Genomic DNA, 23,920 nt, shown 5'->3' on the forward strand with positions numbered 1-23,920 from the left:
TTTAGGCAATCTCTTAGTTTAGGTGTACGGGGCGGGGGGGGCGTGGAAAAGGTGGTTTTTTAGGCTGTAAAAAGTGGAGGGATGAGGTAGCAGGGGCAGTCCAGGCTGCTGGAGCACATCAGCCCAGAGTACCTCCCTGGGCAAACCATGGGGCCCTGAGTGGGGTGAAGAGTGGCAGAGTGGTAGTACCTCAGCCCCAGCCCTCATATTATATTGGAAGGAAACTGCCAGTGTCGGGCAAAGCAAGAGGATTTCCTAATTGATGGAAAAGTCAAAGTCAGGGAGGATCCAGACTCCTCTGGAGATCCATCTGCTTTGGGTAAGGGCAGAGGCCATGTTTGGAGCTGGATCTGCCCCACTCTCCTCCTCTGACAGCTAGGGATAGCTTTCTATAGCCAGTGTAGAAAACATCTACCTAACAGACCTCAATGGTCTGTACCTCTGGTAGCCAGACTGCAAACTTCACATAGCGTGGATGTTAATAACACTGCCCAAAGCACTCACGGGACCATGGCCATCTGCAGAGGTCACTAGCAGTGTGTTGCAGGAGAAGAAGACACCTAAACCTGAGGAAGATGTTGCACAAACTGTGAATGTAAACCCTTTTTGGGTGCACAACACTTAGAAAGCCCCATGAGTCCACGTTCCCCTCCGTAGCCCATCTCTGTGGAGGCTCCCTCAGGGAGCGGGGTGGTGGGTTTTGCCTAAATCCCCTTTACTGACCAAAACTCACACAGAAACAAGGAGCAGACCACAAATGTCTTCAGTGAAAATACCTCACTTGCAGTGAGTTCTGCAGTGGTCAGCACAGAGGTGGGAAAAGGCTCCAGTGCCATTCTCTCCCTGCAGCCACACTGAGTGTGGTTCAGTGGAGATCTCTTGTGAAACAGCAGGTGCACATTACCTCTGTGCTCGGCATGGAGAAGTTATCACTGCAAACAGGATTAGTTCTAAGTGAAGGAACTGTAGATGTTTCATTACAGATACACACTTTCCTGGGCCACAGTAGGTTTTTTTTTTGCTTTTTTTTTTTTTTTTTTTTAAATTTTAGTCATTTTGTTTTGTTGCCTCTTGAAACAGTAGCCTGCAGTTTTACATAATAACCTCACTAATAGCCCCCTTTCCCAATGTCAATATGAAAAACATAGTAATAAGAGGGCCCTTTCTCACAGAGCAGAGTTTTTACTTGTGGAGAAGGTGGGAAGGAGCTTTCACCCAGCAGTTATTACATTTTAGCTGACATCTTGTTACGTGACATAAACAAGTGCTTTACTTCATCTTAAACAGTTGATTACCAGAAAGGGGCATATCCTGTTCCCAGAGACAGATAGGGGAAAGGTAATTATGGCTGTGCTTGAGCTCAGCTAGCAGAGGCTGGAACGGTGATGCTGGGTGTGCAAACACACCGTGAAGAGGTAAGGAGGGAGTCGGATTTTATTCTGTGAGGAATCCTGCAATGCACACCAGGCCTGCAACTGAAACCAAAACCAAAACGTTTAGGTCAGTTGTTTTCTCATCGTCAGATCTGTTCTTCTTAACATGAAATATTTTCAGCATTTTATTCCACTACAAAGTTAATTCAAAGTAGTGCTATTTTAGATTCAGTTAACACATTTGGATAAGTGTATTTGACAATTTGGAGATCAAGACTCAAGAATCTGAATCAGTTCCTCCATTGCTTTTTAATTCAGAGTCCAAAGTTTCTGCCGTAGATGATGATTTTGTGGACCAGCTGTTCCTTGCTGAAGGCACAGAGAGTGATAAGCAGCAAAGATTTCTGCAGATGGGATTCTGTTGAAAAGATTGGAAATAAAATAGCAAAGTCTAAACTCCATTACAAATTCGGACCAAAAAAACATGTGTAGCAGCAAACCACCAGAGCAGTGATGGGTAGGAAGCAGGTGGACTCTATTAGAAAGCAAGGAAGGCTTCTTCTCTCTAATAGCTGCCAAGAAACATGCTTGCTGCAGCCTTTGCATGAGATGATAGACAGGGTCTTTGTAGCCCAAATCTCTTCAGTTTTATTCCTCCTCCCTTTGGGACAGGGGTGCTGTGGATGTTCATTACCCATATTGGAAACATTAGCCACAGGAAGCTCCTGGAGCGGAGTCTGGAAAGCCATGAAAGCCCTAACAGCAGCTGAAAACATCAGTGCTGTCCCAGCACTTGCTGAATCAAATTATTAAGTGCCAAGATAAATTCATGTTTGTCTCTGAGTCATTCCCAATTTTACTGAGTCCAGGGTTTTCAGACTCCCTTCCTACCAAGAAGATCTTCTTTCCTTGAAAAAGAAACCCCATTTTGCTGACAGCAGCTTCTAAAATCTGGAATTGTGTTTTCAGAAGTCTTAGTTCACTCTCCAGTAAATTCCTTTTCACCTCCTCTTGACCAATGAAATAACTGGAATATTTGCATTTTTTAAAATTAGGATTTTCAGTAGTCATAAAGTATAGGCTAGTAAACATTTTTCTACAAAGCTATTTAGTTAATTAATATTTATAGATTGAAGCAAGGCTCAAAAGCTATCTATGAAGTGTTACTTAATGATCACGAACATCTGACTTGAGAATCCAAGATTTCACTGGAACTAAATTAAGATTCCTGCCATTAGAATGATAAAATGAGGGAGATAAATACAACAAAAGCATGAAGAGAGGAGACACAGCTCTGTCTGCCAAGACTGTGGGCAGAGATAAGCTGAGCCTCCCCTGTTCCTGGGGCTGTCACTGAGACAACCGGGGTGCTGCAGGCAGTGAGTTGTGTTTGTCCTCAGTGGAAAACACTGAGCCCACAGTAGCTGAGGTCTCTGCTCCTACACCACACATGGCTGGTGGAGAAGGAGAAAGAGGAAAGACCTGCCCTTGGCTGTCTTTGCTCCCAGTAGCCCCGAGCTGGCTTAGCCTGACCCCACCTGTCCATAGAATCATTTTGTTTGGAAGAGACCCTCAGGATCATCGAGTCCAACCATAACCTAACTCTGGCACTAAACCATGTCCCTAAGAGTCTCATCTACATGTCTTTTAAACACCTCTAGGGATGGTGACTCCACCACTTCCCTGGGCAGCCTGTTCCAGTGCCTGACAACCCTTTCCAGGAAGAAATTTTTCCTAACATCCAATCTAAACCTCCTCTGGCACAACTTGAGGCCATTTCCTCTTGTCCTATCACTTGCTACTTGGGAGAAGAGACCAACACCCTCCATGATACAACCTCCTTTCAGGTAGTTGTAGACAGTGATAAGGTCTCAGCCTCCTTTTCTCCAGGCTGAACAGCCCCAGTTCCCTCAGCTGCTCCTCATCAGACTTGTGCTCGACCCCTCACCAGCTTCATTGCCCTTCTCTGAAATCTCTCCAGCACCTCAATGTCTTTCTTGTAGTGAGGGGCCCAAAACTGAACACAGGATTTGAGGGGGGCCTGGCACTGCCTTTCTGGGGGACAGGCACAGCCCCATGATCCTGTCTGGGGGCTGTTAACAGGAAATTGCCAAGTCAAGTGGTGGGGTACAGGTCAACACCGACATCCTTTGCACTTGTGCCACCAACAGACATAACATCAACTGAGACCTGCTCATGCCTCTCCACAGCGTCACCAGCAAGCATCTCCTTCATGACATGACTTGCTCCACTGTCTCCCACAAAAAGGATCTGAATATAAACCAGAAAGTGCTTTCTCATCATCATTCATAAAACATCAGTTGCATGTCCCTTCCAGCACCTGCAAGGGTCTGAACAGCCTTCACCTCACAGATCTCCTTTCTGGGCTCACCTTCCATTTAGACATGAGAGCCACAGTCCCATTCAAAATCCTTGCTGCTTGAGACTTATTCTCCTTAAATGGGGACAAAAAGTTTCCTCTGATTTGACAAAGATTAAGATTAGACCTTGTTTCTTCAGACTCTCCATACCTCATTACTATCTCAGTAATACATCAGGGAGTAAAGACATATAGTGGCTTCCCTTGCAGCTGCAATCCACGAAGCTGGGGCATTTTAGCAGATGTAACTCATTTCACTTGTTTAGCAGCACCTGTGGAGCTTTGCTGCTCTAGCACGCTGGTATGCTTAAGGCTTTTTACATTATCAAATAACTTAGCACCTCATTTCACTGGTGGGTGTTTGCCTTCTGGTTGGTCACACCCTGGTTTGTTCCCAGGATTTTTTTTGTTTGGAGTACACTGTTTTCCCCCTCAAAATTAAGCCTGGATGATATTTATGTTTTTTTAGCTTCAGAAACTACATTCTGGATGGATTAAACCTTCACCACCACCTCAACAGGCCTCTGATTCTGCCAGTTTGTCACATCCAGTCCAGACATGCAACTTTAGCCTCCTGCTCTAAAAACATCCACTGTAGCTCAACCCTCACATTTCATTAGGCAACTGAACAGAAAGAAGAAGAAAAATGAAAAAAGTGGGACAATTTAGGGGCCTGAAGTACCCTAGAGGTCACAGAGGAGCCCCAGTCAAATGCTAACCAGGGTGGTCAGCCTTGAGCACCTTGAGTAAGAGCCAGCCCATCGTACTGCAGGCCCAGAGATCATTACCTGGGACTGATACTTTCAGTAATGTTGTTCTAGCCATGAGCTGGCGAAAGGTTTCTCACAAGCCAAGGAGCTACTTGATCTTGGGAAGGCTGGATGTGCATGTGCATGTTGGATGTGTTTGCAGAACTGAATTCTGCAGTTGTGGCTTTCTAGAGGATACTAGTGGGAGGTTCAAAAAATATAATAAGGGCATTATTATACATATATAATTTGATTCTTTTAGTCTGAAATAAGGCCCCAGTAAATTTATATTTGCTTGGCAGCGAGGACATAAAGCTTGGTTTGGCAGTTGCATTTAGCAAAACACTGTGAACTCAAGGGAAAAAATACTGCCTGGCTGAGTAGGTTGAACTAATGCTGAGAAATGGGGCTCTGTGAATCTGAATTCAACCCAGTTTTTCAGAGCTACTTACCCAGTCTCGTTCCACCGTTGGCCAGCTGACAGAAATTCAATATTTTTCTTTTAGTGAATGAAAAGCATAGTCAGAAACAGCCATTGGGTCAGGATCATATGCAAAAGCTCCTCTTGTGCTTTTGTTTCCTAATTGCTCTTGGAAGGATTTTTCGGACTGGGCTGACGCAGTTGTGTGTGTAAATTTCCTGGCAAATAAGGAAGGCAACTGTGTCCAAAAGACATTTTAGAGTGTGAATTCACAGCCTTTCCATGTCTAATCAAGGAGCGTAAACCATTAGCCACATGTTCTCCATTTCCATCACATTTTTTCACACTTAAACAAAAACATGCCAAAGAAAAGGTGCTACATATTTTAATGCCCCCAAATAGGAACCATGGGAGTCCGTTAAATGCTGTGGCCATTTCCAGCATACAAATCAATTTTCCTTGTGGTGGTGAAGTGGTGAATAATGCCTGGTTTGTTTAAAGGAGCATGACTGATTCTGGATGAAGAATCCTGTCACTTTGGCATTTTCAGTTTTATTTATTGCACGCAACCGTATAAAACCTGGTACTGATCTCAGTGCCAGGCTTACTAGTGGAAAAGCTGAACGGACCACATAACTCCTGGTGCAGCAAAGAGGTTCTCCTTCTGCAAGGCATTTGCTGGACTCCTGCAATTTTTTTTTAATAACATGGCAGAGAAGGATTTCATCAGTTGGCATCTACTGGCTTTATTTTTTCTTCCATTTTGCCTGTGTCAAGATGAATACATGGAGGTGAGCAGAAGATCTTATAAACCAGTGGCCAAAGTGTTGCAAAGTCACCACCAGACTGGCCATAAAGGTTCCAGAAGCAGGGAGATATTGAAACAGCGGAGTCAACCTATAGAGTGGACTGTTGATAATAGCACTTCTACAGACCAAAAAGTCCTGAGACCAGAGGTAGATGATGTAGAACTGACTACCTCAGATAGAGTCCAGGTACTCTGAATTAATCTTCTAAAGATATCTTTAAAGCTAATGAGATTTTTTTTTTTTGCTAAGATTATTAGTGATATGTTTATGATATTATTTTATTAAACCTGTGTGTTGGTCTGTATTCTGCTGAGTTGCTTTATAGGATTTTTTCAATGAGCTAGTAGAAACAGCAGTGGTTGGGGACACTGGTTTCAACAGAGACAGCAGCCCTCTGTTTTGCTGAAACTATGATCCTGTGCAATCATTTATTCTATATATACAGTTTCTTAATTATTTCAAGGTATTACTTATTTAATATATTGAAGTTTTAGATTCTGGTAACTCATCTGAATGTGAAGGAAAATTACAGAATTTATAGAGGTATTTGGAAAAGTTCAATTAGTAGAGAATAACTTTATTTTAAAATTATATATATGAAGTATATTCTTTTGAGCTTGAGACAAACATAGTCAAATTCTGAAAGTTCGAAATTTTTATTCTAAGGAATATCTTGACAAAAAGATACTAATGTATTGAGTAGATTTAATGATATATGACACCTTGACAATTTCAGTAGAAAGAAACTCTTGGAAAGAAACCTTAAACCATCTGTAGTATCTGCTTTTTAAACTTGAGATCTTTTAGTGCCCTTTACATGGCATTTTGGATATTATAATCATTAGCTCACAGCAGAGGGAAAATGGCATAATTTGTTTATACATAAAGTATTGCAATCCTAATTTAAAAGGAAAAACCTGAAGGGTGGAAGATGAAGCATTTTCTAGCACTAGGCAAAACAAAATTCAACTCAGATATGGTTTTTGTTGATTGGTATTTTTTAGAAAGAAGAACGTGTTTTGTTCCTATTGCTGATAGAAATGTTTGAGTCCTGTGTAGTTCACCTTTTATTATTTGTGTTTTAAAGTTCTTTCAGATCAATCTTTGGTATTTTGAATTCCAAAAATAATGGACATGCAGACAAGTGTTGAACAATAACCTGCAGAGGGGAGATTTGACTTTAATCCTGTCCTAGGCTTAAAGAATTCAAACACATGTATGGGAATAAGTTTAATACACCACTACATTCCATATATTTAAATTTTATAGTGCTTTGCATTTCATATTTATTGTGCAAGAGTTATATGTTCCTCCAGTGCACTTAGCAAAATAGATATTTAAATGTAGGTATGTTAAATTGCATTTGCTGTATATAAACAGTATAAATCATCAGGTACAGAATCCAATGAGTCAGCTCGTACACGTATACCTCTTTACTGCAGAGACAATTGTGCAGCTGCAAACTACAGACCATGTGTTACTGGTATTTAAAAATTTGCCTTTTACTCAACACAGTTTCAGATAATGTAGGATTTAATACCAAATTGCAACTTCTTTAGGGGTCAAACTCTCCCTCACAGAAAGTGTCACTGTGTTTGGGGTGCATGTGTCTCTCATCAGAGAGCTTAATGCAACACGTTTGGAGTTGCCTGCTGGGGGAAGAGGCTATGACATTGAAACTCAGCCCGGCGAGTCTTAGTACAGCTGATGGAAGTCATTTACCTGCCAGACCCTCTCTAAGAAGCAATATTTGCTGGGGAAATGATGCAATTTTTGGCTTACCAAAACGAAACGGAGCACTGGCAGATTCATGACAGGGATAATCCATCACAGAGCAGCTGACGCAATAGGTATTTTCCACCTCTAGACTCCAGGGATTTCCAGGCAGAGCAGGAACAAAGGTGGCACAGACGTGTTAATTCATGTCCAACTTCTGTCTTCCCCTTGAGGCATCTGAAAGCTGTTCCATCCCCAAGTCCCTGCTTTCTTGGTTATCTTAGCTCTGGCTAGAGAATTTCACTGTCTTGCTCAAGTGTTTTACGGTCCCATTCCCTGCTGTGGAATAGAGACAACGGCATTTGTCTTGGCTGCATTGTTTCCACATTCCCAGTAAGTTAAAATAAAATAAAACATAATATCCCTTTCTCAAGCACAAGAACTCTTGGTGACTGCAGAAAGCCATGCCAGACACATTCTTCCTTTTCAGGTTGATCTTTGAACACCTTCAGGTACCCCTCAACCTGCTGGTGTTTCATCCTGAATATTGGCTTTTTAAACTATTAGCTACAGAAGGGGCACAGAAGGCTTTAGTGCCCACAGACGTGTGCTACTTTGCATTCTGAACAGGAGCCAAAAATGATGGATGTACATCACTTGTCTTCTGCAGTGTCTTAGACATATAACTGAAACCCATAAAATTACTCAGGAAGTAAAAGGGGGCTGGATGCCCAATTAAGATTTGTTCACAACTTTAAGGGAATTTCATAGACCATCTGCTGCCTAGAACTGCCTCCTACATACTAAATAATGGGAAATTGAGCATATAGCCTTAGAAGTATTTCAAGTTTTCTATCTGTATTAGGATGTCAATGTGGCAGATGCATTTCACAAGCTCCTAAATCATACTCATGTTCCGAGAGCCATGCCAAAGATTTATTGTGCAATAAAATTTATGTGCAAATGGCTGAATAGGACACCCTTGGCAAGCAGGTTATAATTAATCTCTTTGTCCCATTTGAGTATAATTTTACTTTAGGACCAGGTTTTTCCTTTAAATGTACTCTTCATTAAGTTCTCTGTTTTTAGAGATTAAGAATATCCTGACTACTCATTAATATTGGCAGCTGAGTGGGAATATTTTTTTCCTCCTAGTCAAAAGATCAGTAAAGATAATAAGTCAATACTACTTTATGACTTGCATAAGTAGTTATTTTAAAGTCAGTGGAACTGTTCTCATACAACCAAGCTGGCAGGACTTGCTTCATTTCACATGTAATAACCTGCTGAGCTTTTCAAGAGGTAACGCCAAAGACTATTTGGTTATCACCAGCACTAGTATCTATTTTATGACAACATGGCTGGTTAGGTAATCATTTAGTTTGGGATTTCAGTGCATTGGGTAAGAAAATAAATCTTGCTTGCACAGAGTCTCACATGCAGTCAAGTTTGCTGGATTCACACCTTCCCTTACCTATAATCCACAGTTCTGTATTTAAGTATTTCTAGGCCAAAATGAGTTATTTGCTCTTGGCAGGTGTGTATATGGTTTGTCTTCTCATTTAACATGAATAGCAAGTACTACCAAAAAAGAGCTGGAGACTTTAATCTCAGTGCAAGACTCAACATTAGGATTTCATGTGGTGCAAAATGCTTGTGCAATTCGAGTCCTCTGGTACTCGGACCCCATCCAAGGACTCAAAATGAGCTGGAAGCAGGGCTACTTCTTCTCTCACATTAGGAAAGCTTTAAACAGTGTGCCTAGTGATTGTCAGTTATGTTCTTCCTGGCAAATGGGAGAGATAAAACAGCAAGAAGGATACAAACAGGTTCCCCAGGAACAGACAGTCCAACAGGCAGAACCCGTTTTTCTTATAAAATATAGATGTTATCCAAAATTAAGGTAAAAAGCATAGTATTGACCAAAACCTCATAAATATGAACCCATTCTGCCTATTGGCAAGTATTAACATTTCTGTAACTCTTTGAATATGAGGTATATTTGTTGAGCTGTTGGGTCATCCTTTATTCCAATGGTTGCTCCACTGTCAGTGGTTTCAGCTAGAAAGGGCATGTGTCTGTCCAATTGGAGGAGTTCCAGTTTTTCAGTGGCATGAAAAGGGTTTTCTGTAACGATGAACATAAACTCCCAAGCCTCTTGAAATTAATGAATTCTAGGGGTGTACTTGACATTGTTCAAAACACAGGCAGAAAGCTTTAGTGTTTTAGATCAGGCCAGGTGATGACCTTGAGGGCAGGAATACAGCACATCTATATGTGCATTTGGCAACTCCTGTCCCAAGCAGAGGATAGTTTGCTGCCATTAAACCAATAGGTCTGCATTAGGCAAGTGATTTGAGCATGTAAAGTTGAGTGGAAAGAAGGGGAAGAAAGACAAATAGCAGAATGAGTAGAGAAATGTAGTAGTTGAGATTGGTGTAACTATCTCCCTCCAGGATTTAAGAACCGCAGATTTGCACCTCAGGATAATACCAAAGAATTATAGGGAAAAAGAAACAAAGAGGGAGAAATTAAAAGGAGGTAGAGAAACAAAACCAAACCCTAGATCTCTGCCTCAGCTCACACATCAGAAGATTTGTGACCAGTAAATCATTGCAAGAGCCTAGTTAGGATATGAGACTCTTAGTATAATTAAAATAACTTAGGAAGGAAAACCACAGAAACGAAACTATTATCAAACTACTATTACAGTAGCTGAGCTGTGTATAATAAACTCATTAGTTTATTTATATTAGTTTCAGCATATAAACGGGTTTTCATAGTTACATGCCCATGACTACAAATAATTAAATGTCCCAAACAACAGGTGTTGTGGTCAGTTCAAATTTGGTTTATGTATCTTGACAGTTTTTAGGTTTTCCCAACTTTAGCAGCCCGCAAATATGGAAGTCTGCAGCTGTCAACATGAATATGGTGCACAGACATTTTTCAACATCTCCTTTGGGCAATTCAACACTGTTTTCTTTATACTCAGTGAGGATAGTTTATTGGTGAAGGTCAAATTAAATCCCTTGTGTCCTACCAGTCCTTATACATGAGTTCATTTGTCAACAAAGGTCAGCTGAAATCCAGGAGCCGTGAAAAGCAGACTAGGAAGGTAACTGAAACTTTGATCTAACTTTCATTACTTGATATTATTTTATTTTCAAAATGCTCATTATTTGATGGGACACATTGTTTTCCTAGCTCACAGAACACTTCCCTTAAATTTTCCAAAACAAACATCTTCAGGGACAACCCAAGTATGGGACATTTCAGCCCAGGTAAGAAGTGTTTTGAAAACTTAGCAAATACATAAACAGAGAATATATGATGAAGACCCTGTAACCAACATGTATATGATTGATTCCCTCCATGAATGAGCTATTTAACATTTATTTTTGTGCACCTAGCCCCCACAAACGGGACCGCAGAATCCAGACTGTAGTTCCTGCTGCCGTGGTGACTTTGGACTTCGACTCTACCAAGGGCCCCCAGGACCTCCCGGGCCCCCTGGGATGCCAGGTAAAGATGAAGTTTAATTGTTTTTTTGGTCAGTCTAATTACAGGCTATACGTTACAGGCTATTCTATGAAATATCAAAAAATGGTCCAAATGTCTGTATTTGGGGACAGATTCAGGAACAGGTTTTTCTATAACTTCTTAGGAGACAGGTATTTTCAATTAGACTCTAAAGTCTTTTCCAGTGAAAACCCATTTGTTATTAAAATTCAGCTTTCACAAATTCATATTCAGAGTAATCTTATTACATTTTTAGGGCAATTTGGCCTGTCTTCTTAAAGCAGCATGAAGCTTCCATTAAAGTTGGAAGAACTTGTTCCCTGGAGTTGATGATTGCATTCACCTTTGAATATCCAGCTGTGCTATTGTGTTCTGTGTTCAGGAGGTTTTTTCTTCTAGCATACTACTAGCCAATATTTTACAGAGACTCACATACTTCAATTCTCTCTTAGAAATTTCTTCTTTTCCTTCTTTCTTCTTGTCTTTCACGATAAAAAGTATCTTTTTTTGGCCATTAAAAATGCACACGAAAAGACGGGATACAAAAGAAAATGGCATAATTTTATATGATAATTAATACAGAAAAAGAAGAGCCTAGAGAAGGGAAAAAGATAGTTGCATGTTGGTATAAGTTTGTTATGGTAGCTACCTTCAGGGATTTGAAACTCGCTATTCCTATAGCAGATGTAGAATGTAAACGAACAAGTCACTGCCTGACAGATTTGTCTCACCTTCAAAAGCCTATGCCTTCTGTTATCACAACAAAAATGAAAGTTCATAATCCTTCTGTCTCACAAACGTACTGAAAGTAACAGACATGATGGATAACCATGCACACAAAAAAATAATATAGCAATTTTTGGTAGAAACAGTTTACAGTAACAGTTAAATCTGACTGTTATGAAGTAAAATCTGAGTAAACGAAGTCTTTCAAGAACTAGCTTCAGTAGGGAAAACATTGAAATAAATCGTCACTTTGACATATTTTGGGTATCAGGAAAAATAAGGCATATTCGGTATTGGCTTGCTATGTGCTATTAATGCACCAACCCTCTATAAAAATAGTATTGAACATTAGAGAAGTAAGAGAAATCTAATGGTGAGGCCTCTTGTGCATAAATATTGCTTTATGTATTAATAAATGGTTGGCCACTTGGGAGCGGGACACAATTTTTTATTAGACCCGCAGTTTCAAGGCTGCAGTGGACACACCAGGATGCAGCCTAATCCCAGCTTTGCCTTTTCCTCATGCAAGGATGTATCTCAGTCACACTCTCATGCCACCACAGACGCCACAAATGTGTGGCTGACAGCTGCCGTCTGCACCCTGGAATTTCTTTGTCTCCTTCATCTGCTGCATTTAATATCATTGTGGCCATAAGGGGAACAACAACAGCCTCTTTTCCCTTGATTGAATCAACTGTTGCTTGCAGACCTCTGTTCTGAATTGGCAGTGAAGTAGTTCTGGCTTTACATGAAGGATCATTCTTGTTATCCTTAAGAGTTATTGATTTCTCTACCGAAACAAAAATTTGCTTAATTTCTTCCACAATTTAGCTTCCTTGTTTGAAGTAGATTTTTCTTCTCAACACAAAAACTCTGAAGAATCACTTAATCATTAGCTTTGATCTCAGACAACACCATTATTCTTGCAAATTCATAATCAGAGTGACTAATCGGAGAACAGGCAGAGTGGCAAAGAACCTAATTTAAATTCAGGTAGAATTAGAACAATGATGACACTAATTAACCCCCTGAGTAATTAATTGAAAGGTCAAGCTTTTGCTTCAGGTAGGCATAATAATTGCTCAGTGATTCTGTTCATCTTTAAAATATTTTCAGTCACATAGAAGTTTGCTCAGTAGTTTCCTCAGTAAACATCAGGAAATAAGTAATATTGCAGGTGCAGGAATATATTTTTATAATGACCATTTTTACAAGAGGTCACCTCAGAAAAGCTTCATTATAAAAGTCTTTCTTTAAATCTAGGAACATGCAATCAGTCAACCCCTTCAAGCTAACCAGCACCCTGAGAATGCAGATCCTCCCACTTTTGGCACAGATGGGTTATTCAGCTAGTTTGAGGCTACAGTCATTCTTCGTCGTGTATGCAAGTTTTAAAGATAGCAAATTGTTCTTCAAAATTATCTTATCCTCTCCTAATTAACTCAAATTATCAGGAAATAAGCTTTTACACAAAAGGAAAAGCAAGACCACTCATGCAGGCTACCTGGTATGTGTCAGCAGGCAGTGGCTTTCGCTTTCCTTGAACCTCATGTTTGCCTTATGTCTTGTCCTTGCAAACTCCCCAACAATGCAATGACCCAAGACACTGGCAGTTTATACAGAAACACCACGATAGCATGAGGGCAACTCTTAGACATCAGTGTACATTCTTCTGGAAACTTGCTCATCAAAACCTTCACCTTCAGCTTAGCCACACAGCTGTTTCTTATCCATCACATCTCAGCCCGTGTTTTATGGTTCTGAAAAGCCTATGTGTTCCAAACTGGTGGAAGAGACCCTGTTACAATTATTTGTTAAAATATCTTATATTAAATTACTTAAGTTAAACAGAAAGTGTTGTTTCCTTTAAGGAAACCATGGAAACAATGGAAATAATGGAGCAACTGGCCAGGAGGGAGCCAAAGGTGAAAAAGGAGACAAAGGAGACATGGGACCGAGAGGAGAGCGTGGCCATCATGGACCCAAAGGCGAGAAGGGTTACCCTGGGATTCCTCCAGAGCTACAGGTACAAAAATCTCTGGCTTGCGTTGGCTGCAGCAGTTTGCAGGTTAAGGTTTTCTTCTCTGAAAAACAGCACCTAATCACTGTAAGATACTTAATAATCAAATCCACCTCTAAATTAATACAGTAAGAGACATATATATAGCCCTTGTCATGACTGACAAATGTGCTCTGCCAGATTTTCCTGGAAAGTAAAGACATCAGTGCTTAGTCTTTCTGAAGAGTAAGTATCCAGCTGCGAAATGGGCAGGAAGGAACATATATACAGTTCCCTTTTAGGACACAAACCCAGTATTTGCATCATTAAAGGGGAAGTAGGCACTACCGTTTTTCTATCAAGCTGTATCACAGACCTAACTGTGCTTCCTATGGAAAACTGTTTGCAAAGTAGCCACTCAGGCCCATGCTTCTCATGTCAGTCAGGCTTTGTGAAATTCTCTGAAGCAGATGTATTCAGGTCCTCAGAGTCTCAGGTCAAAACCTCCGAGCACAGACAGAAGTCCTCTGCTTTTGAAAAATACCCCTCAGTAGCTATTTGTGGTTTTAAATGTCTCAAAACCTCAAATATGTTGAGAAGTATGTAGATTCTGCCTATGAATGAGCTCCCCAAAACCAGGAGAGCATTACAAAATGGGTTCAAGCCTTGGGTGACAAGCTCTGCTGAGGGGTGGGATATACTTGTTTGGGCTCAACACTGTGTTGACATAGTCCCACAGCTTTTATATTAGATCTTTACAGGTACCAGGAACTTGGCAGATGGCAGAGAGCTTATGTATAAAAATATATAGTGCATATATATGTATAAATATTAACATATATGTATACCTGCACTACAGAGGAGGTGTGGTGCAGTCCTGCTCTTAAGGCAACAGAAAGTAAATGGATAACTGGGATCCTTGGTTGCTGTTGCAAAGAGGATTTAAATGAGTTGTCCACACTGTATACTGCAGTCTAGCAACATATGGGTGGTTCACTGTCTCTGTGATGCATCGCAGCTAAGGTGCTAAAGGCAAGATTTAGATGCATGGCAAGCCTTTGAGATGTATCCCTTCAGGTCTCCAGTTGTCACTGTAGACGTGGCTTCTGGTGGCCTTGCATCAGATCAGCCAGCCCCAAGTGCTGAACTCTAAAGCACTGCAGATGGCACCAGGTGCATTTGTGTGGGCAAGTGATTGCAGTCAGTTTCAGCTCCAGAAAGCCTCCCTGTGAGGGAAGCACCTAAGCTCCCATTACAGTTACTGGGGATCTAGAAGAGCAACTCAGCTTAAGCTGATGGTCACTGCTGCTTTGGGGCAAATGAGACTTCACAGAATATATAGATCTCCAGAAAATATAAGGGAAATCATCCTCACATGTACAAACCTCAATGGAAGTGTCTTTGTCTTGACATGATTCATATCCCCTCAAACCAAGTTCACCATAGAAGGGACAAAACAGGGTATAACAAATATGCACAAATAGAAATTCCACTTCCAAATGCTCTGACTACGGGGAAAAGTGAAATTCTGATCTATTTACAGATCCATATTCCAAAATTACTGGACTTCTGTAATAAAGCAGAATTATTTTATTATTCTTAAAGAATTACTGGAATTAACATCATAGCTGAACATCTTAAAAATATGTTTGTTGTGATTACATTCAACATAAATTCTTTTCCAATTTTAAAATTAGCTATTAGTATTTTTTTCTTACCTAAAGGGAGTGGTAGTAATTTGATTAAAAATGTGATTATGAAAGCAGACAAATAAAAGTTTATATTGCAATACCTACATCCATATAGAATTCCATCACTGTTTTTAACATGTGTTTAAAAATTCTTTACACAGTGTATCATATCATTTCTTGTTAATGTCATACTTAAGAATTTTACAGCAGGGAGAGTAGGTACAGAGTAGGTACAGGAAAGTAGGTACAGGAGAAAACATTTTTGAATACAATACTGGTCTAAGTACAGGATTATTCTGAAAGTCTTGGTGTGTCCATGTTGATCTGCTACTTTAAAATGAGACTGAGGGAAAAAGGACATTTTTTTCAACTCTTCTAATCGGGCCAAGAAACGCAGCTCAGGGTCAAGGAGAATGTGAAATTGAATCTAGACAAAAAGTAAAAAATTCCCTCAGGCTGCCACTGCAGCTGCTTTGCTTTAACACATGATGAACTTTGATGTGATCCTGGCTGCGAAGCAAGAAGTTAACAATTTGCCATCACAGAAAATGCATCCAAGCAGGGATAAGGAAAATCAGCCTGAGCTTTCAGCTCACATCTGGAGCTCCTCAAATTTCTGAGCAATTGGCTAATTATTTCCATTGTTGGATCGAGACTTGCATTTCATCTTGCCTGTTTCAGTTTTGTTCTTATTTGGACCTGAAATCAAAAGAAGTTGGTGTGGGGAGGGTTTTGTGGTTTATGGTGGGATTTTTTTTTTTTAATGCCAGTATAGCTGGAATCTCACAAAAAATGTAGTTTTTGTGAGGAGCAGTAACGACCGTAACTGAACACTTCTCACCTACGAAGTTAAGAGACAGATATAAAATGTCAGGTCCCTATGTCACATTCTGGCATCCAGGCGCAGCACTTCTGCCTGTACCCCATGTACTGACAGGCAGATGGGGAGGATCACAAACTCACAGAAGAAACAACCCCCTTCCCTGCCCATGCAACTTTACAGAGTCATTCCCTGGTATCTCACTGAGGGCCATTTGAATTGCCCAATGTGGGCGGTTTTGCACTGCTGCCTCTGAAACTTCTTCCACAGCCAATATGTCTCACTGCAAGAAGTGTAACAGTAAGTTGGAGCATAGTTGTCGCTTTCTTAGTTTCCTCTTTTCATCTCTATGACCCTCTGTTGTCATGACTGAGGGTACAGGGCAACAAATAAGAAAGAAAAAGCACCAACTGTTGAGTCCCAGCAACTGCACTTCTAGGAGAACTCTAATAAAAATGCTGAATGTATCTCTAAAGGTAGTTAGCAAGAAACTCTAATTTGTATAGATTTTACCAAGCATTATTTGTTTCACACATTCAGTTAAAAGCACTATCTAGTCTAAATGCATTGGGGAATGTCTAAAAACTAATTAAATTACTTTTATTGGAAACACCATTCATTTCAACACCAGTTTTCTATTGCTTAACTCTATAGAGATTTAAAAGTAAACAAAATCCCAAACGAAGGTCCTGACTTGCAAGCACTTGCCCATGCACTTACCTTTACAGTCATGAATAGTCCAATTGAATGCAAGAAGTCCAGTCCACTTTCATTCAATGGGAGTTTTGTTACTGGTGTTTAATGGCCTTGGAGCAGGCCCTAGAAGAACATCTCTGTTAGGAAAATAAACAGACTGCAAATACAGGGAAAAAATCTGTAGCTGGCTCCCTTACACATGCGCGTTTTGGAAATGACTGCTTAAATATGAAATGCATTTTGCAGGTCGCATTTATGGCTTCCATGGCCACTCACTTCAGCAACCAGAACAGCGGGATCATCTTCAGTAGTGTTGAAACCAACGTTGGGAACTTTTTTGATGTAATGACTGGGAGATTTGGTGCTCCAGTGAATGGTGAGTATTTGCCAAACAAAATAATACGATTCTGTGAGCTATAGGGAGAAGCGTGGTCAATAATAACGAGAAACTAATTATCTGCCTTTGCGCAACGCACTGATGAAGCTCAATCTGTGTAGTTCTTGCTACCTGCTTCCAGGAGAAATGAAATCGGAAACCAAGCAAGCCAAGAGAAGGTTGTCAGGCAGTGAGAACAATGCACGGAGGCAGGAGGAAGAGGAATGGCCAAAGCTGGGGACGGAGCAGGACCATCTGCTTTGAGACCTTTAGCTCCTCAGCCACTGTGATAACCATGGCTTTGATGCTGCAGCAGCAGCAGATTTGTGGTTGCCTCCTTTACTTCCTGCCTCCATACACTCTCTTCAACCCCAGTTTCCCTCCTGCCAGTTCAGTAGCAACTTGGCCAGCAGCAGATGCCTGGCTGGAAATGAGGCATTACTGTTTTCCCTGAGTTATTTTTCAGCTGCATCAGTCCCCCATCTTATGCAGCTGTGGCACAGGGAGAACAATAGGAGATGGACGAGGCAGGAGAACAACAAAAACCACGTCTAAGCAAAGCCTGAAGGCACCTTCTTCACTTGGCTTTTCTCACCCTGACATTCATTTACTCACTGCTATGGGAAATCATATTAAGTAAAGGTCAGGCTGTCCAAGCTTGCTGTAACACGTATTACTGACAGTTAAGGGTATGTGTCCTCACATATGCTTCCTTTTGAGGTTAAAATATACGTGGATGTCAATAAATTCTGACCCAAAATGATTTAATGATGTTGAAGGAAACTCCAAGCTCCCATTGCAGGGTCAATGCCACAGGCTCGCTCTTCAGGAATGAGGAGCTTGTTGCCCCTCCTGAGTACTGCAGAGCTCACGACACAGGACATGGTTACACAACATTGTTGGCACCTTTCAGACAGAGAAAGAGCTTAAAAGGGAAAAAGTAAGGGTGTGTCATGCAAGAACCGCTCGTGCCCTTCCTGACCTGGGCGACATGTTGCTTGTCTGACAGCCTCTGAGGCTGAGCCGTGGGAATGCCCTTTTGGGAGACAGCGGGAGCAAGAAGGTAAGGAACAATGGCGAGAGAGGGGTCTCAACTGAGCCTCTGGAAAAGTTCCCTTTCAGTGAGGAGGAAGGGATGAGTGGTCCTGCCGTGTTCAAATACAGCAATTTCTCCAGAACAGGATGTAGCTGAACCCCCGTCACGTGCAGAACAAAAATGAATCAGATTTTGGCACACTATAGGCAGAAACACAATACCCACTGGAAGGTAATTTTGGCCTCAGCTCTTATGTTTTCTGAACAAGAAGTGCGAGTCTGCAGCATGACTACCTGCCTCTAGGAAGCAAATATGTTGTATTTGTTAATCTTTTCAGGGGTGTACTTCTTCACCTTCAATATGATGAAACATGAAGATGTGGAGGAAGTGTATGTGTACCTGATGCATAATGGCAATACAGTTTTCAGCTTATATAGGTAAGTGGAGGGCCAGGCCATTTTAATGCAAAAGACAGGCTTGCATAGATGTGACAGCTTTCTCACATTTCGCAAAACATGAAATTTCGCATTTTTTAAAAGAAATTCTGTAGAGTAAAATAACCAACAAAGTAAAAGAATTGTATTTTGCCCTCCTCAACTTGCAAATTTGGACCATACCTGCCACAGATTCTGGACCTAAAATTCAGCCTTTCTCACAAGTTCCTCAGAGCTCCGGGGAAAGGAATTAGCACTGCAAGTCAGGGTTGGAGTCCAGTGGTAACACTCTGTCATTCTGCTAAAACACATTTTCATCCTCATTTTGCCTGTCAGAGACAGGGCATAATGAAGTTTTCAGCAACTAGTAACAGTCTTGTTAAAGATCAGGGGAGAGCAATTTGCTTTAAAGGTGGAGAGCATTTAAACTGCTGCAGTAAGGATGAGTAAGAAGCAAAGGTCCTGCATTTACTGGCTTTGTTATCATTAGCACACTTTGAATAAAAATTTCTAAACTCTTTGTTACCTGGAGGATTAGGAAGACTAGGATCCACTTCTAGCTTATCAGCTTCTATAAGGACCAGGTCAAGAAGCTTGTAGCCAGATGGATATCTACAAAAAATACGTGTTTGAAAAAAAAATTAGAATTCTTTAACACCAACTCAGGGTCTGATGCCTAAATCAAGCTTTGGTCATGAGTCTGAATAAACAGACACAACAGCTTAGATTGGTCACACTGGATTTTAGGCACTTGAATGATGGCAGGTTCATTTAAGCTGTCCAGGTTCCTTCAACAGCCCGTACCTGAAGCACCACCAAAGGCTGCTTCATTTCAAATAGGTCTTTCCTCCTAAAGAAAAAGTGCCCAGTATTTTTCCCCTGATGCAGTGGTGTCAGAAAATGCAACAGGTGAAAAAAAAGGGAACCAGTGCTTGCACAAAGCCAGCGGGTTATCCCACACCAAACGTACCTACATCGCAAGGGAAGGGCTCGGGATGGAGTGAGCTGCTGATCTCTGAGGCTGCTTGTGACAGGAGCACAGGGACACAGCTTACATGAGACTCCTGACCTGGAGGAATTTAAAATCAGCTGGGATCAATCCAAGGGAGAAGGAGCATCATGGGAAACCTGGAGTGTTGTGATGAATGAGCAGAGTTTTATTTTAGACAATAAATTTGTTCCTGTGCCCTGGAAAAAAACATGTAGGTTAAACTTCCAGAACTCCAGAAAGAAGCAAAATTATGTGATTAAGTCAAGTGCAAAATTTGACTAGGAAAACAAATGCAGAAAGATGCCAAAATTTCCTCCTAAAACTGAAAAAAAACAAATGGCAAGCCTTTTAAGAGAGTTTTGCTCAGGAAAACCAGGTGCTTGCTTGGATTATTATTTTTTTTGTAAAGTTGTTTGCTTCATCATCTTTGAGAAATAAAAAGCTGACTTGTTAAAATATTCATCCTTAGCTATGAATCTAAAGGGAAAGCAGACACTTCAGGAAACAGCGCGGTGCTAAAACTTGCCAAGGGAGATGAAGTTTGGCTGCGAATGGGCAACGGAGCCCTCCATGGGGACCATCAACGCTTCTCCACCTTTGCTGGGTTTCTGCTTTTTGAAACCAAGTAATAAAAGAAACAACCCAACAGATGTTTATCTGAGGAAACTTCTTTTTTGGAACTGGTGTTTTTCTTTGGACTGTGGACTAGCATTACAACATTGAAAGATGAGGAATGGTTGTTTTGATGCAATGAGTTGCTATTTGTGTAGATGAGCTGAATACATTGGGTAGCTGACACACTTAGAGACACATGGAAGACATACTGTCACCTTGGTTCTATCTAGAGAATTATTAAATGTTGCTATTGCTCTCTTCTCCAAACTGACTAAAAACAAAGAAAAAGGATTTAAAATGATTTAGACAGTAGTTGGCGCAGTAAAGCCAATTTTGTCTATAAAAATAGTTTTGTCAAGTGTATGTCAGGAATTGAACGATTAATGGTTTTCTGTTCAGTTATTTGTTTCTTATTATATGTTCATTTCAGTTTGCATCACGGAAATAGGCTCGAATGAATTAAAAGTAGGCTCAGCTGAAACCAGATTTAAAGGAGGAAGTTTTTACTGAACTAGAATTAACTTTACAAATAGAAGAAAAAATGTGAAAATAAAAACGTCGAGGATTCAGGTTTATTGTATTCCCATCTCAAACCTCTAAAGCATCTGGTGTCATTTTTCATAGATGTCTAGTACATATTTATGCTCACTCAATCTTTCTTAAAAAAAAAGAAAAAAAGAAAAAAAAAACAGGAGTGGTAGTAGTTCTTGCCTTAATAGAGCTTGAAGCTAAAGTAATTTAGCCTGCAGTGTATGGGGATCAGACAGGGGAACTGTAACGTTTCTTCCTAGACTTAAATTGTCAAAATCTGATGTAATTGAGTGCAAGGTATCAAAGCAGAGACATATACGCTGGAGAAGTTGGGATATGCCCACAGTACAAACAGAGAAACAGACACTTTGTGGAGTTTGGAGCTCTTCTGGAAGGATCTACATTTTAATATTGCATATTTACTTAACAGTGAAGTTGTTGACACAGTTTTCCTACCAGCTTTCCAAGAACCAGTATTACAGGAAAAAACGTTGCTGTCTGGCAAGGCAGCAGCTAACCCAGTTCAATACTTAACTGGTGAAAGCAAACATTGGCTGGCTTAGAAGCTGTGGTCACAGTAAACCGGGCCACTCTTCAGCAACAAAATTTGCCACTGGCTTTCCAAAATTTTTGGTAAACGAACTCCTGTCTTGCTATTTACTTTTCATCACAATCAGCACAAATATACTAAGAAAATACAGAAGTTTGAATGTATCTTCTGCACATTCTGGCTCTCCACACACAGACTAATGAAGTATAAATTACATTTTAACAGACATTACATTTTAACTAAACATTGCCTGCCATTAATGTATAACAAGCAGGTGGGGTTAGGAAAACATTTATTTGAAATTCTTTTATACTAGATACAGATAGCACTAGCATGACAACAGAGCAAATGAATAAAAATTTGCTCTATGAATTTTTACGTCCTTTTACATGTTCCCAGTGTATGTAAACCACGTCTTGTGATGAAAAATGCATGTTGATACTTGATGATTATGACTTGTGATTTTTTTTAGTTTTATGCATCAACCACTGAAAATATTAGCTTTAATGAACTGACATCTGATGAGTTTTCTTGTTTCTTTATGAACTTGGGTCAGGTTTGCACCATGTAGGTTTTCAAAACCTGAGACCATGTCTTTTTAATATGCATTCTAGTAAAATTCTGGCATGCCTTCAAACTAAACCACGCCCACCAGGTAATCAGATAATGTTATACTTTTGGAATACGTGGACAAGTTGTATGAGGTATACGGCATCATAAGCCAACGTTCACAGTAAGAAAAATCTTGAAAAAAATTGTTTCTTTTTGTGTTAGGAATGTTTTGCTTACTTTGTAAAACACACATTTACCCAATAAAGATTAATAGTCATAAAACTATACTGGTTTGTTCATATCTATATTTACTGAGGACCTCACCATTTGTAAAGACATTTACCAAGGATAGCTAATAGGTGCAGGAAGAGACTATGCTGGCTTCTTGACATTGCAAATTCCTCCCAACATGAGGGACTGGCTGGGTCACTCTTTTCTGCCACTGGATTGATGAAATCAGTGCTCAGATATTGGCATGAAGACTGTGAAGATGATGGTGGCAGAGGCTCAATATTGTGCATCTGCATTTGAAATGGGGCAGGGCATCCTCCATGAACACATTCACAGAAAAACAAAACCCATTTGGTGCAGGGTTTTATTAAACCAAAAGACTTATTGTGTTAACTGGTAAAAAAATGCACAAATGGGAGTTTTATCCTTCTGCTTTTCTGAAAACAATCCAGCAGATGTGACAAATTCCACAAAAACTGGTGTTTTAAAAGAATCACATTGTTACAACACCAAGAATGGAAATACCCATGTTAAAATCATCTTTGACACCTTAGGTCCTATTTCCTGTGAATGTTTCTCACAGTATGTTCTTCCCATCACATAGTCACATGCTACTTCTTGGCCTCATACAGCAGCAATTATATGATGCCATGATAGCAAAAGAATAATATAGAATGGCTTCGTTCAACATGTTCATCCAAATGTATAGCACTGTTACCACAGAAAACAGAGCATACTAATATGTAGGAAAGAACAGCCAAATTAAATTCAGAGCAGCAACCTTTGTTTTAGCATTTTTAAAGTTTCTAGGAGCTTCATTTTTCAATCTTAGCGATTCTTTGAAAGAAAAGCACTCCAGGTGCTCACAGCATACTAAAATTGATGAGAGTCCAAAAGGGCTGGAACTCCAGGTCAGGAGATGGGAATTCAGAGTTCGTGCCATTCTGTCATGCAAAAAATCCTGGCCTGCAGCTGAAGTGCTGGATGGAATTTGTCTCCTCTTCATATTTTAAACTAGAAAAGAGTAGGAGTATGATTGTTTTGAATAAAATCTTCCAGATACTGCATCACTTCAAATCAATGCTCTCTTCCCTCCAAGACCACCTGTTTCTTAGAATGGTTCATGTTTGCTTTCTCTAATTATCAAAGGCACACAAAACAAAGAAGATTAATTATGTATGCCATAGCTAAGGCACAAATAAATGGCTCATGGGCAAGGTGATGGAAAGACTTCATAAAAACAAAGGCTTATAAATCCATCGCACTAGCAATGCAGGAGAAATTGTCTTTAATGAATGTGGTAGACAACCCTATCCAGCAGGAATAGTTCTCCAGAAATAAATTAGGGCAGGATGGTCAAGCAGTAGCATGTTTGGTGCCCAGCACAGAGCTGAAGCTCAGTATTCAGGCAAACTAAATCTGTCAATAACCCTGGTCTAGAGTTTCCAGTCCCTACAGCAGTGGTTAATAATAAACTCACAGGAAAATATTTATTTTCCCTCAATTAGCCAATATGAAGATTAGCTATATAGAGCTACTTGCTATTCTCTTACTGTAAATCACAAAAACACAGTAATACCATAAGCTGTGACTAAAAGGAGATAAAAAGATTAGTATTTTGGTTTAGGTACAAGGGTAAAGGTCCAAAGTACAGAAAAAACTGTCACAGGCATCAGTAATTTGTTCTACTATTTTGAATATC

At 40.2% G+C, this 23,920-nt stretch overlaps 1 protein-coding gene across 1 annotated transcript; it reads left to right on the forward strand.

The window, feature by feature from the left end:
- Positions 1-5,630: 5,630 nt before the first annotated feature.
- C1QTNF3 (C1q and TNF related 3) lies at positions 5,631-20,368 on the forward strand (the record flags this gene model as incomplete). Its single annotated transcript, XM_080362891.1, has 6 exons — positions 5,631-5,918; positions 10,862-10,973; positions 13,568-13,722; positions 17,149-17,278; positions 18,652-18,751; positions 20,209-20,368. The coding sequence occupies 6 exons, from the start codon at positions 5,631-5,633 to the stop codon at positions 20,366-20,368; spliced, it is 945 nt and encodes a 314-aa protein (XP_080219017.1).
- Between the last annotated feature and the right edge of the window lie 3,552 nt (positions 20,369-23,920).

This window comes from Nesoenas mayeri (assembly GCF_963082525.1).
Source record: "Nesoenas mayeri genome assembly, chromosome: Z".
Classification (NCBI taxonomy): Eukaryota; Metazoa; Chordata; class Aves; order Columbiformes; family Columbidae; genus Nesoenas; species Nesoenas mayeri.